Source organism: Beta vulgaris, chromosome 5 (genome assembly GCF_026745355.1).
Source record: "Beta vulgaris subsp. vulgaris cultivar EL10 chromosome 5, EL10.2, whole genome shotgun sequence".
NCBI lineage: Eukaryota > Viridiplantae > Streptophyta > Magnoliopsida > Caryophyllales > Amaranthaceae > Beta > Beta vulgaris.
In genome coordinates, this window is record NC_079206.1 from 4,881,253 (window position 1) to 4,896,488 (window position 15,236).

Sequence of the window (15,236 nt, forward strand, 5' to 3'; positions counted from 1 at the left end):
CGGAAATGGAAATTCCCTTTAACTATCACCAAGTAATTTTTTAAAACAAAAATTGCTTGTCCGTGGATAACCACAATCCACAAATAGTATGTAACAAAATCTTAACTACCTCCCATCTTTTTATATTTCATACAAGGATTACGGCATATTGTTAGGGATTGAATCAGAAAAATATTTTAGAAGAAATTAAGATATAATTTTGAGTTTGTTAAAGGGATTAAATATAGAAATTTAAACTATTTTATTTTTGAAAAATTACATTTTCAACCTTAATTTTAGAAAAATTCAAAAATCGGTCAAGATTGCGGCCCCCACCCACTATACGACGAACAAAATCAAGTAAATTTCAAAGAATTGATTTAAATTAAAAAGAATTCTAGAAATTATATGATTGAAACATTGTAATTGATAATACAACACATCTACATACTATGAAAAATCAGGTAAATTTCAAAGAATTGATTTATACTAAAAAGAATTCTTAAATTATCTGATTGAAAAATTGTAATTGATTCCGCCATATGATGCATACAACGCTGACATGTGATATTCTACGCAAAGGAAAAGAACACCCATTTAGTAATCAGAATATTTCTTGGTGCAAATCCATTTAGTAATATAGATTACACTACAAGACTACAGTGAAGTACGTTTATGTAACCGCATCAAATGCAAATGGGTGAAAAAACAAACTAAAAGAAAATATAAAACGAAACTGATCTTGGTAAGAAAATCTGCTTAAATTGCCGTGTCAGCAACGAGTAGTAGCTGAGTTAATAATATACTATGCCAGCAGGCAGCAAGAACACTCTGCCACTTATAGGAGTTGGAAAAATAGTCAAAAACAGACCAACAACAAGGCAACGCTGGCCTTATAACTTACATTGTAGTATAGTACAATCAATCATAGCTCCATAAGCTCCCAGCTTCGCCAATACAATCATCATTTTCAGGCGAGTCGCGGTCATCGGTGGAGCTCATTCGAGGCGGGCTAACCATCATTCCTCCTGCCATATCAACAAGCAAGTTAGGCATATTGAAGAATGCTTCAATGTCTATGAATTCTTCTTCCGCCCCTTGTTTTCCAACTCTTTCCAATCCCAAATCATCAGCATTAGTAGTAGTACTACTATTCTTTTCTTTATCCTGCTTCATGGCTGCGGCTGTAGCCGCGGCTTTCCTGATATCCGCGGCTGATGAAGAGGGTGGGACCGGGTACCGAAGCGCATCTTGAGGGAAGTTCAAGATTGCCTCGGTACCCTTCAAGGCAAGGGCCGCGGCATCATAGGCAGCCGCGGCCATTTCAGCTGTAGCCCATGTACCTAGCCATATTCTAGTAGTCTTTTTGGGTTCCCTGATCTCGGACACCCATTTACCTCCCCGAGGCCGTATTCCACGGTACAATGGGTGTTTTCCGGTAGGGGACCCGATGAATTTTGGTGGCGAAACCGAAAACATCGATGAACCCCCGATGGCGGGGTGCGGGGGTGGTGGTGGTGGTAGTGGTGGTTGATAATAAGGGTCCGTTTGGTAGGGCGTAAAACGTTTTCAACTGAAAATGGTTTTCCATGGAAAACCATTTACAATGGAAAACTCATTTCCATGAAAGTTTTCCGTTGTTTGGTTGGATGAAAAATGATTTTCCATGGAAAGCATTTTCCTTTGTTTGGTTGGATGGAAAATCAACTACTCCTATTGAATATGGATACTCCTTATTGTATAGTATTTCTTTTTTTTCCTCTCATATTGCTACCCAAATTATTATGAGGAAGAAATATGATATGTTTTCAAAAAAATACAATATATTTTATTTTATTTCAAACATAATAACATAAGATAATTAGAAAAACCAAACACTTATTTTTTAATGTGTCCAAAATTTGAACAATCCATAACAGATAATTAAACTATTAGGCATAACAATAGTTCATTAAAAAAAACCCTAAAACACATACTATGTATATAATTCTCATCAGAAAGTTGGTAGAATAAAAAAAACTCAGAGTAGAGACTTGACAAAATTTCGGAGCCACAGCTTGCGAAGAGGTTCACTCTTGTCAAGAAAGCCTTAGCAAGCATTTCACGCTCAACTAAGTGATCAAAAGCAGCAACACGAACGGCTTCTTCGACATCATCCATTTTCATGATCTCTTCATAAAGTTTCTGCACATCAAGTTGGTTTTGGGAAAATTTTTTGAGAGCAGTGACAACTTCTCCGAGTTGAGCAGAAATATGTTGCAAGTCACCCTCTTCCTCTTCGACCCGAGACCTCTTCCTATGAGACCTAGGCTCGGAAGAAGTTGCACTATCTGACTTGGTAGGCTCGGTTTCAACAGTACTTGGTGTCCACTTGAGGTCTGAATGTCACCAAACGTCTTGCAAAAATTACCCCTTGCAATGTCCTTGCCCGCTACTATTGATATCTCCTCATACATCTCAATTTTTTTGTTCAAATATTTCTCATGAGATGGATATTGCTGTCAAATAAAAGATTAACACACATCAATCATCCAATACTGCAAAACAATGCTCAATAGTATATGCCACATTCATAAGATGGATATTTGTAGTGCAGCAATAATATAGTGGACCCGTACTGTATTGTATCATTGTGTGTACTACACTGGTAACTGGTAAGTTTTGTTTTGAGTTATCAGACTAATGCTAACTCCACCATGTTACCTTCTAAGATACCATAGTCATCACTCATGAAAAAATTGTAAATTGATACAGAAACAGCAACAGCCGAGCAGCAACTATTTTTTATTTCCATACCAAAGTACAGTCCACAAGATGACAAGATAATATGGAACAAAAGAGTTCCCTTCTAACCTTTAAGCACTACTAGTATAGATGTCATTAGACTAAATAAATAATATCAATGATATAATAGTAATAATATTTGTCAATTCTTACAAGACATAGTACATCAAAATTTTCACATTCACATGAATCAAGTTATCAGTGCTGAAATTAATGCAATTCTGCTGAACCTTACTTTTACATAGTTGAACATAAGAAAGGTACATACCTGAATATAAGCATCATATGTAGTTGGAGATGCAGTTACCATCTTTACATTGTCATTCCAACCAAATCCGGATCTTCCCCGCACTTGAGAAATAATTCCCACAACTACTTCTCACTGTCCTCATATGATTCTCAACATGGTCAGCCGTACATGTGGTGTGAAACTTTTCAGAAATCATCTTTGCAGCAGCTATAAAGGAGCTGGTCCTGAAAGTGTTATTTGGCCGCTTTCCTTTCCTCACTTCTTCAGCAAGAAATTCCAATAACTCCTTAGACATTGGTTTTGTCCAACGAAAATTAGCTTTCTTCTCTTCCTTTACCTGAATAAACATTTCGAGAAAATTGCAAAACTATATAATTTCTATGCAGTCATATAGCATAAACATTTACTATTAGCATCCTTCACGAACAGAGAAATGTTATTCACAAATTCACCAAATTAAGCAATACTCATGTTGCCTTTTGTAATAATAAGAACGAGCAAAATCAGTACTAATACAACTTCACTAAATTAAGAAATAAAAAAATTACAATTTTAATTAGTTCGACGCTTTTTGTATGAATTCCACATAGCCAATGCTATGGCATCACGCTTTTTCACACACTCTTTGGTTTCTTCACGCACTTCCTTCCTAGAAAGTGATGTTCTTGTATCTTGTGATGCAATCTCTAAATCCGCCTCTCTTGTAATTTCATCATTTGGATCAACCCCCCTAAGGTAGTTATGTATTACACAACAAGCCAGAACCACATCCACTTGGGTTTCAAATGACCAAAATGGCTCTGCATCCAAGACACGAAATCTCTTTTTCAAAACTCCAAACGCCCTCTCTATACACATTCTGAGTGAAGAATGGCGCAGATTGAATAATTCTCGTTCATTCTCAGGAGGGTTGTTGGCATATTCTTTCAAGTGGTAACGAACACGTCTAAATGGAGGCATAAAACCTTTACGATCCCCATACCCAGCGTCGGCAAGATAGTATTTCCCTACATCCGTAAATTATCATTAATATTTTATTCAACTCAAGTGAACTTTAGATCATTACTGCCAATAAGAAAATATTTTACCTTCGGGAACGTTAAACCCCTTTTTAAGTGCATCACCCAAAACCCTTGAATCGTGAGCGGAACCCTCCCAACCAGCAAGGACATATGTGAACTTTAGATCAAAATCAACAGCTGCTAGAACATTTTGTGTTGTCTTATCCTTTCTTCCCCGAAATCTCTCTTGCATATCAAGAGGAACAGATGCACGTACATGGGTCCCATCTATAGCTCCTATGAAGTCTTCAAACCAAGGAAAAAATCTAGAATTGTTCTGAATTTCTGGTTGCAAGTCAGTTGCTGGTGGTTTCACGACATATGGGTACAATCGAAGGATTGCTTGGAGCACAATATGGAAGTAGCAATGTATAGTCCATGTAGATCGAAAAAATCTTCCCCCAACATCCCGAAATCTCACATTATGACCCAACACATATAGAAAAAGTAATACTTGTTCCTTGACGCTCATTTGCTTGCTTTCCGACAAAAGCCCTTTTCAACTAAAATATTACATAAGCTATAAAAAGCACTAGGTCTCATACGAATCTGCCCAAGACAATGACTATCACCACAATATAAAACACTATCGATATTAGCCTCCCTCAAGCTATCCCTATTAACATAAGGTTGCCTAATTATTTTAGGTCTTCTAGTCCTAGATTTATTTACTTTCAAAAAAGCAAGGACAGATGCAATAATGGCAGCAACAACACCTACGATCATGCCTTTACGGATTATCTACAAATATTCGAAAAATCAAAAAGAAAATCAAGGAAATTAGTTATTGAATACAGAAACCTATAACAAATTATTAATGGGCAAAATAGATTATTACCTGAGACTTTTGAACATCGTTTGACTCCATTATAGTTTCCTAACTTAAGACAAACCAGAAAGAAAAGTTAACATGAAGACAAACAATATTACATAAAAATGAAAATCTAAACTTATAAACGAATACAATCCAAAAAAAAAACTAGCACAACAATTTCAGATACCATATCAAACCAGCACCAATCGTAGTCATAAACCAAAGTAGGAAAGTAGCCCAACAACAACACTCATAATGGTTAAAAATGTCAGCTAATAAATGAAAACAACAGTAACACAATTTGACAACAATATCAAAAGATCATCAAAATGAAGAGACAAATCAGACAACGAAAATAAACATAAAAACAGAACACGAAAATAAGTCTGCAGGTCAGAAACTTACACATCAAAAACACAAAAACTGATCAATTAGAGCTTATACAATGTCATAAAAACCTCTAAAACTCCAGTACACAACTGATCTCCCTAAAACACTGATCGAATTTCACTAAAATCTCACCTCAAAATTAAACTATATCAAATAATCAAAACCCTAGAAATAATTGGACTTATTAACCTAAACTAAATCAAACAAATTTGCAGCAAAACATATCCTTAAAATAATCGGATTTCGTGCAAAAAGAACCATAAAAACAATCAAAGATTTCAGCAAACAAACCCTAAAAATAATCGAATATTGCAGAAAAAATATGTAACAAATTCGAATCCTAAAAATCCTAAATACCGAAATTTATAAGAGGAAAATAGAGATTAGAATGTACCAAATTCGACAAAACAAAAACCGTATTGAGAGAATCTGCTTCAAAATGGCGTGAAATTTACCAGTTTGATGAGAGAGAAAGTGTAGATGAGAGGGAGAGGTGAGCAGTGACTATAGATGAGAGGGAGAGGTGAGCAGTGAGTATAGATGAGAGAGAAAGTCATATGTTTGTCGAGAGAATGTAAAACGTTTTCCTCCCAATTTTGGGGGAAAATGTTTTCATTATGATGTAAAACTGTTTTACAGCCTTATTTTACAGCCCAATTTTCCAGCCCATACCAAACAATGGAAAATGGGGAAAACTGTTTTCAGTGAAAACCTTTTACGCCCTACCAAACGGAGCCTAAGTGTCTGATTGAGGAATTGAAATAGAAAGTAATGGCAATTGAGGGAGTGAAGGTGGTTGATTTAGTTGTTTGGTTACGTTGCTGGATTCAGGTTTGTCAGCCATATAAGTAAATTTTTTGTACGAGTACAACCTACAAATAATAGTGACTTGTTTGAATGTGACCTATAAAAAGAAAGTTATTACTAGTACTAGGAATTTATAAACCTTAAAAGATAAGTGGTCAAAACGTGGCAAACTCGCGGATTAGAGATCATGATGAAGGACGAATGAAAAAGGAAAAGGGTAACGTTGAATTCATGTTTTTATTATTTTGATGTTTGATTTTTGCATGGTAGATTGAGCGAGTAAACTAATTAATTAGCTGGCTGTGGTATTGCAAATTAGGGGATTTTTCTAGGGTTTAATGTCGGACGTACGTTAAATTAGCTAGCAATAAAAAGTACACGGATTAAGCGCGAAATAGATTTACTACTATGAAAACTCCTGTCACCCATCACCACCTTTAGGTCTAATCAAAGGGAAACAACCTTCTTGTTATTTCGTTCTGTGTTTGTGAGATTTATTTTTCTTAATCGTCTTTTAAGTGGTGGGTCAACTGTATCTAATTGTGTGCTCACTCGGTAGGGGCCGGATTGTTTTATATTTCCTCCGTTTTATTTTAATCTACATACTCACACTTTTTAGATATGTTAATGTAAAAATTTGAGGACATATATCTTTAGTTTTGTATTTGTAATAATTATAAACACTACATATTAATAAAATACATGTTATGATGAATCTAATAAGATCTCACTTGACTATATTTTCATCCGCGTATATATCACAAATAATGGTCAAAGTGAAATTTGTGAATAGTGTAAATATCAAAGTACAACAATTAAAATGAAACGGATGGAGTATGTTTTAGCTCATTGTCATTGATATATGCAATATGATAATAATGCTAGCTAGCTTCATACGAGTCATCGTGACGCGGGAAGAAATTATATAAATTGAGAAACTAATACTTTCTTTGTTTCTTTTTAGGAAAAATTGACAATAGAGGTCTGAACTTTGGGCTATAATTTTTAAAAGATTTAAACTATTGATTAACCTGTGTAGGTCCCAACTTTAGGGGGTCTTAACTTCTAGCGGGCCTCGGTGACTTAAAACTGACGATTTTTTTTTAAAATCTCACCTAGTTCATACTTCTCTCCCTCAATTAACCCTTCTGGAGTGACCCAAGTTTTACAAGTTATGACCTATTAAGTCAGTTTCAAGTCACTAAAGCCCGCTAAAAGTTAATACCCCTAGAGTTGGGACCTACACAGGTTAATCTATAGTTCAGACCTTTTAAAAATTATCACCCAAAGTTGAGACCTTTATCGTCAATTTTTCCTTCTTTTTATATACTATAATTAGATTTTTGTGTACAACGAGACATTACTTTAACCATAATTATAATTACATATAGGTAAAAATTATAAAAGTTACATATTATAAAAGTGGGTCACGAGATGAATCTAGCAAGATCTCACTTGACTATATTTTTCATTATATACAAATTACAAATCTTAATCAAAGTGATAAGTATGAATAGTAGAGAAGTCTAATTATTAAATTTAATAACAGAGGGAAGAAATATGTGTACTTATGTCTCATCTATGTTTAATGTGTACTCTTACTAAAGGTTAAACTGTATAGATATAGCAATAAACCAAGTTAATGAGATAGGCTATTTGTTAGATTCAGAAGTTGATTGGCCACGGTCCACAAATATAAATAATGACTACTTTGTGTAACATGGGGGGTAGATAAGAGGGTCCCATTTATAAGGAAATCTCAACTATTTAGACCACTCATTGGTAGTTTTACCTCCATAGTATCAATACCCAACTAGTTTTTAGTAGCTTGGGTAATTTAAAATTTTCATTTTTATTAATATTTTATTTTTAAATATTAATATTAAATTAATATGACTTAGTTTAGTGTTTAAGACATTAATATATAAGTTTGAGATCATGGGATCAAATTTTATATAATGGATTACTTTTTTTTTTATTATTGAATGTGGATTATATGGAGTTTGAAAGCACCACATGATACCATTCTTAATTTGGGAACACCTTTTAATACAGGGAAATAATTCTACACAGTGACCTCCTACTTTGAATTTTTCTACTTGGTGGCAGGCTAAAAAATATATCAATGAACCTCCTCTTTAACTAATTATACTTAGTAGCCTTAGTTCACTTAAAACCTAGCTAACCAATCACTTAAAAATAATTCACTAACCTACCCCACATTTAATTATATTTCTTTTAAAAAACCGTCCATTACGAGCTACTTAAGCATAATTGAATTAGGACTTACACCATTCTTAGAAGCAAATGTATGCAGCCTTACCATATGATAACAGAAGAATTGGAGTAAAGTTCTCCAACTTAATTTCTATCAAATGAAAATTTTGGCAAGTTCAATAGCTCAAACTCAATAATATCGTGAATAGATATGTCCGATTTTGAAAAACTCACACAAATATTACAATTGTTATTCTAGTATATATATTAAACTAAACCAACTACAAGAGGGGCCCGGGTGAATCGCAGTTGAAGGGAAATTTTCGAATTCGAATTGCGAAATAGAACGAACTTAGAATGAAAGAAAGATTGCACACAATATTTCACCTACAAGGAAAAATTTCTAGGCCCAATAGGAAGGAAAACCTTGACCCCAAGGGATTTTTACTCAATACTTCTCTTATTGTAATAGGCCAAAACACTCTCTTTATAACCTATTACTAGATCCTTCTCTGTTCTTCTAGGAACTTAATCCCAGCCACTCAGTTCCCCCTGAACTGATGACACTCACTTGACTTCACTTTCTCCTCTTTCTTTCTCTCACTTGATCGATTACAAAGATATTCTGAATCTTTCGCTCACCCAAACACTAAAAATATTACAATGATATGTATTGTAGGAGAAGAAAATTACATAAAACTTTCAAAGTAATTATGAAGTTGTAGAGCTTGAAAGTTGTAATCTATTTCGAAAAGTTCTCCTCTTTAAATATTTCTAGTCAAAGTTTTTCAGATTAGTCCATACAAATAGAGACGGACTAAAATTATTGTATTATTATTGTGCTATTATACACTGCTGTGCTTATAAGATCAGATTAATGTGAGACAAGAATGAACTTTTTCTTTTATTTTTCTGGTTGGGGGGTTGGGGATGAGTGAGTGACACCACAATGTTAGCTAGTGTAGAATGTCTTAACACGTCGATAGTTTATAGTCTAGGATATTAAAACAATCTTCTATTATGAATAAATTGGGTGCAATGTCATTTTCCACATATACGTGTTTACACAGCTAGATCATAAAACCTGCATGTCAGGGTTCTCCTAATGCTTTAGTTTCTTGATACGTTATAGCATTGGCAGTTTATATACACGCTAACATTTAATTTCTGATATACAGTAGAGCTAATAAGGCTAAATAAGATCAATATACTTTTATTTTGTGAAGAACGCTTAGACAGATTAGCCATACGTACTCTTTCTTATGACCTACGGACCAACCTATCTTTTCTTTTGTTCTACTTTCTTTCAAATATTTTCGCTATGTCCAATTCATATACTTGCTAATTGATATCCCTTTTCTTATAGCATGGGGCTCTATGGGTGATTAATGAGAATATCTATCCTTGAGGTGCTATCCATCCTCCTCCTTAGTACCATTAATAGGATCCTATCTCCTCCATTGAATCCTCCCAATTAATTCGGACTTCCCACCTTTCACTTTGTCTCTGTTAAGATTTGGTCAAGTTGTATCGTGTCATTCATCATCAAAAGTATTTATACAATCTAGAGGACAGAGTTCTGATGCTATGCAAACTAAGCGTAATAATATTTATATATAATATAATAGAAATAAGAATCCTAACAGTCTATCTGAAAAGTTTATATATAGCTTTGGCTTAATACCAATCTAGCTCGGAGGAATTCTTGCGTCTTCCCCATCCTCTATTGCTAACATCTTCTAAAAGGTATCCCCCAAAAATCAATTTCCTCTTGTAGCTAGCTTTTATCCCTTCCGCATAAGAACCTTCTATACATTTGGAAAATCATTCCCTAGATACCACATGTCCTTGTTGTGGTATGGAAGGGAAGACACTCTCTAATCCCTAAGAGATTGACATGTTTCTGCCCAAACTCGGACCATCCTTACCCCATGCCTGCACCTTTCAATTCAGGTGGCAACCTCCATATTTGGCTAGATATTGACACTTCATTTAAAGTATTAACATTCCTGTTGGGTTGGACGGGAGTTAAGTATACTAAAGGGTACTAAACTTTGCATATAGTTACAATTTACTCACCCAACTTTGAAAAGTTGCACTTTGCTCACTCAAAGTATTTCTCTATTAACATGGCCCACTAACCTCCACTAACTTTCTGATATTTAATTAAAATAATAATGAAACGCACAAGAATCTAGAGAGGTGTAATGAAGAGGCATTTTAATCGATTCCCACAATTTTTTTCACCTATTATCCTATCAATTATCTCTCTCCTCATTTCTTTTTTTTTGGACAGGGAAAATGATAATTTTTATTAACTACTCCATTAAATCTACAAAGTGTATATTTATTTCTAGAAGTAGACTTATATTAGCAGTATACTTAACTCCATACACATAAGGAGTTTCATTAGCAGTATACTTAACTCCATACACTTAAAAGTTGACTTATACTTAACTCTTTACTAAATATACACTTTAACATTAATAATTGCCACTAACATCTTCCACACACACACGCAGACCTTCGATCAACCTCCATGCAATCATTCTCATCCATAAAATGTATTAGTCCTATTGATGAAGTTGAATTTTCGAGTCGAGGAGGAGAGAGATCGGGGGGAAGGGGGAGCAGCGAGAAAGAGAGGAGGGTGAAGAGGAGGAGTGTAGCGGGGTAGCGTAGGGGAAGGATGAGAAGGCGATGGTGCTTGGTCCGCGACGGTGCGTGGGGGGTCTGGGCGATATAAGAGAAGGGGCAGACGAGTGGTGGTGTCCGGAGTTATGGATAGTTGGTGTTTGGAACTTTCTGATTTTCGGGTGGAAATAAATAGTGAAATTAGCATATTATTTATAGTAAATTTTAGAAATTAAACTTTATTAAACTAATAGATACTTAATATTGAGGAATACTTGGGGATTAAGGTGTTCTAGAATGTCTTGGGAAACAAAGAGAGAAAGGTTGAGGAAGAAGATAAATTGTGTGGTCATGGTGATTTTCCATTTTTGGAACATTTCTAATTCTTTTGCTATTATAAAATTAGGACTTTTCTACTTTCTTTTATTATACCACCATAATAACTTAGCTTATTTTATCAAATACTTGATTTTATTTTGTTTCATATATATTAGAGAAGTGATTAAATAACTAAATAAATTTTAAACAATTTATTTAAGCTAATTATTAATGTTAATCAAGTTTAAATTTTTGGGATATTACAAAGAAGGAGAAGTGAAGTTAATTGGAGAATTTTTGAGAAAAAAGCACATTTTTTTTGGAGCCATAAATAGGTAGAGTAAGTTATTGTTGGGAATTAAATTTTTGTTTTGTAAAGTATAACTATCATTGTCGTTTTTTGGACCGCACAATTTTTCCGTATATTAAATTTGAAGTTAACAGAAAAGTTAACACCTTTGAGTGAGCAAAGTGTAACTTTTGAAAGTTGGGTGAATAAACTGCAACTACAAGTAAAGTTCAATACCTTAAGGCCCTGTTTGGTTGAAGCTTTTGGTACTAGCAGAAACGGAATGAAAAGCCAAATGACGTTTCTTGGCGTTTGTTTCATAATATTTTCTTTTCAATCTGTTACCTGGCATTATATGAATCCTCCCATATGAAACCCTACCTCCACCAGCGGTAACAAAACCGATTCAGAAGGGAATCAAATAATTGAGGCTTGAGAAGCAAGGCCTCTGCCTCACTGTTATGAACTTGGCAGCAGCTTCACTACCTCACTCACATCACTAGAGCGTTGAACCATTAGATTACCACCGCCAATTATAGAAAAAAGGTTACAGAGATAGTGAAGAGAAGAGAGAGAACAGAGAAATGTGTCAGATTCATTAACACTAGACACAAATTGTGATAGAAATAATGACGAGGAAAGATGAGGTCATCATGTTCATAGATCTAGAATCAGGTTTTTGGTTTTCAATTTTTTTTTATATCTTTTTTTCTTGGTTACTGAGGAAGGGGTGATTTGTTGGATACATAATACAAATCACTAACCAAACAAGTTTGTCAGGTTAATGGAATGGATAAAATCTGATTCATTTCCTCCATTAATTTTGTTTCCATCCGTTTCCTTCTTGGGTATTGAACCAAACAGGCCCTTATTAATATATTTAACTCGGTTGGGCGGGATGATAAGAGATTTTTTTTTTTTTAAAGACTTTAGTTTATTGGTTTATGCGTGCTAAATAGTCATATGCTACGAATTTTTTAAGTGCTGAACTACTAAGCATCAGAGAGGGGATTCAACTTGCATTAGAAAACATCATCTTGGATTTTATATTCTACACGGATTGCTTACAAGCCAAGCAAATATTACAGAACAAAAACACCGTACCGAGTTTAGCCTTACATAAATGTTATTAATGATGGCAGGGAGCTGTGCCGGAAATTTAGAATGATCAAGTTCATCCACATTTCTAGGAGTAAGAACCAGACACCAGATGTATTAGGCAAAGAGGCTATAGGAAATTAGAGGCGTTTGATTGTCATGGAGTAAAGGGAATGGAATCAAGAAAGGGGTAGAGAGGGAAAGGAAAGCAAAATCCTTAGATGTTAAGTGTTGTTTGGTTGGTACAAATTCTTTTTCTTCCTCATATCTCTCTTCCACCATAGCACCACCAGTTCTTCCTCCCTTGTAGTGCCGCCGCCACCCTCTCCCCACCCAGTAGCGCCGCGAGCCGCCGCACCCTCCCCCTCCTCTTCCCGCCGCCCGCCACCCTCTCCCCTGCGTCGCGTCCTCTCACTCCCCCGCCCCTGCGTCGCGTCCTCTCGCTCCGGTGGTTGGGTTAGGGTTCCGGTGGTTGGGTTAGGGTTGTCGGCGGGTGGGTGGTCAAGGAAGTGGTTGGGTGGTGGCGTTTGGGTGGTGGCGTTTGGGTGGTGGCCGGTTAGTGGTGGTAGTGGTTGGGTTAGGTTGTGATGGTTTGTTGGTGGTGGTTGGATGGTCAAGGAGGTGGTCTATGATGAGTCAAAGAAAGGGAATGTGAAACCTTGGAGGGTGTGGGTAGTCAAATTAGAGGGATTTGGGGGTAAAGAGGGGAAAGGGGGGAAAAGAAACCCCCAAAACAAACATAAAAGGGAATCAAGAGGTTCTTTTCCCTTTCTAGTTTTCCCCAAACCAAACGCCCCCTTAGAGAATTGCATATATGTAATTACGATGTTTCCCAACCCTCTAATTTATATATGAATGTATACTTCTCTTAAGAACTTTAATTAATTTTTATTTCTCCTTGTTTATCAAAAAAATTGATTGACTAAAAAATCACATTAACTTTTAAAAAAAAAACCCATATTAGAAAGAATCTAAAAAAAAATAATTAAGATGATCTTATTTTTTTATATAGAATTGAAAATAAAAAAGAAAAAAGATCTATAAATTTCACCACTAAACTCAAAAATACCATTGTTTAAAGATGGACTGATGGAGCACTCCATGCACTTAAACCCTTTTTGACATTATTGTACATGTATTACAATTCATCTGCTTGTATCTCTTCGATTTTTGCATTATTCGCATACTACTTTGACAATATTTTTTCTATTAATATACAAAATAACCGTTATTTGCATTTTCTCAATGTATATCTCAAAGTATCAATTTTTTTATAATTTTTAGTAATAAGTTAAAGTGTGAAAGGTGAAAGATATTAATGATTAAAGTGTATATTATTGCCAAATTTGAAAGTTAAATTGTTACAAATGTTTAGAAAAAGGGGACAGTTCTACGCCATTTTAATATCTCTATTTTTTATTATATTTAATAATAAGAAATTAAAGCATGAAAGGTGAATGATATTAATGATTCAAGTGTATATTTTCAAACTGAAAGTTAAACTCTTACAAATGTTTACAAAAGGGGACAATCGTTCTACGCCACTTTAACATCCCTACTACGTGGCTTATTTGACTCAACTCTCAAGTGTCGGCACGCTAAATGAGCATACCTCAAATCACAATTACATCGACCCTTCTTATTCAGTTAGACTATTATTAGGGGTGTACAAAAAATTCCAATTCGATCAAAAACTTCAGATATATTCGGTTTCTAATTTTCTGATATTTCGGATCGTATATTCGGATGAAGAATCTGATTTTCATGTTATTTTGATTTTGGGGACTCTGATTTTTTTTATATTATATATATTTAAATGATTTCTTCTTTTCTTATTTGTTTTGTTACTTTGCAATATTTGCTTATGTGAATTGTGAAGTATTATTTGAAATAGAACATTAATTGAAATTTCAAAAAAAAAAAAATTAGAGTTGACTAAATTCAATATGGATATTTGGATCGAATACACTACTACAAATATATGCAATGTAATCACCCAAAAGAGAACACATTGATGACATTAATTAGCAAAAAGCACCTAATTTCTTAGACAAGAGGTCTCTTATATTATAATAAAAAAGACCTACATTTTACAAATGAGGTCTTTTTGCACATACTCAAAATTTCCATTATTAAAGAAGCCACTTATTTCTATTAAGTGGTTATTTAGTGTTTGTATCATTTTATAGAAAACATGTATTCCTAAAACATATTAGCGGGTGAATTGTAAACTAAAGAAAAAAAGTCGCGCCTCAATTTTAAAGAAGGAACATTACTTATTCCAATTATTCTAAAAAACCGTAATTGAAGCAATACTTTATTCCTTCATCGCTAGAGTCATCACATCTCCTTCCTTGAGCATCGATAACGGTATAGTAGAATTGCTAGAATTTTATACCTTTAAGTTTTTATTGTTGTAAATTTTCGCGATGTCAAAAAAAAAAAAAACTGCTAGAATTTTGCATGCAACCTAGCCAAAGTTCATTCACTAGCTACAACACAGTGCTTTGAATTCACGAGTCAATTATTAACGAGGGACGGGGGTGCGGGAGTGCAGGGTGGGGGTGGGGGATGTGGGGAGGGGGTGGGGGAGGT

General features: G+C 34.7%; 2 protein-coding genes across 2 annotated transcripts; both read right to left on the reverse strand.

Moving 5' to 3' along the window:
- Positions 1–721: 721 nt before the first annotated feature.
- LOC104886234 (ethylene-responsive transcription factor ERF027) lies at positions 722–6,356 on the reverse strand. The gene is made up of 2 exons (XM_010670705.4): positions 6,048–6,356; positions 722–1,530 (listed from the first exon to the last, which is right to left on the reverse strand). The coding sequence occupies exons 1-2, from the start codon at positions 6,120–6,122 to the stop codon at positions 901–903; spliced, it is 705 nt and encodes a 234-aa protein (XP_010669007.2). The 5' UTR covers positions 6,123–6,356; the 3' UTR covers positions 722–900.
- LOC104892347 (protein ALP1-like) lies at positions 3,461–5,638 on the reverse strand. The gene is made up of 3 exons (XM_019249439.3): positions 4,913–5,638; positions 4,102–4,815; positions 3,461–4,020 (listed from the first exon to the last, which is right to left on the reverse strand). The coding sequence occupies exons 2-3, from the start codon at positions 4,544–4,546 to the stop codon at positions 3,566–3,568; spliced, it is 900 nt and encodes a 299-aa protein (XP_019104984.3). The 5' UTR covers positions 4,547–4,815; positions 4,913–5,638; the 3' UTR covers positions 3,461–3,565.
- Positions 6,357–15,236: the final 8,880 nt, after the last annotated feature.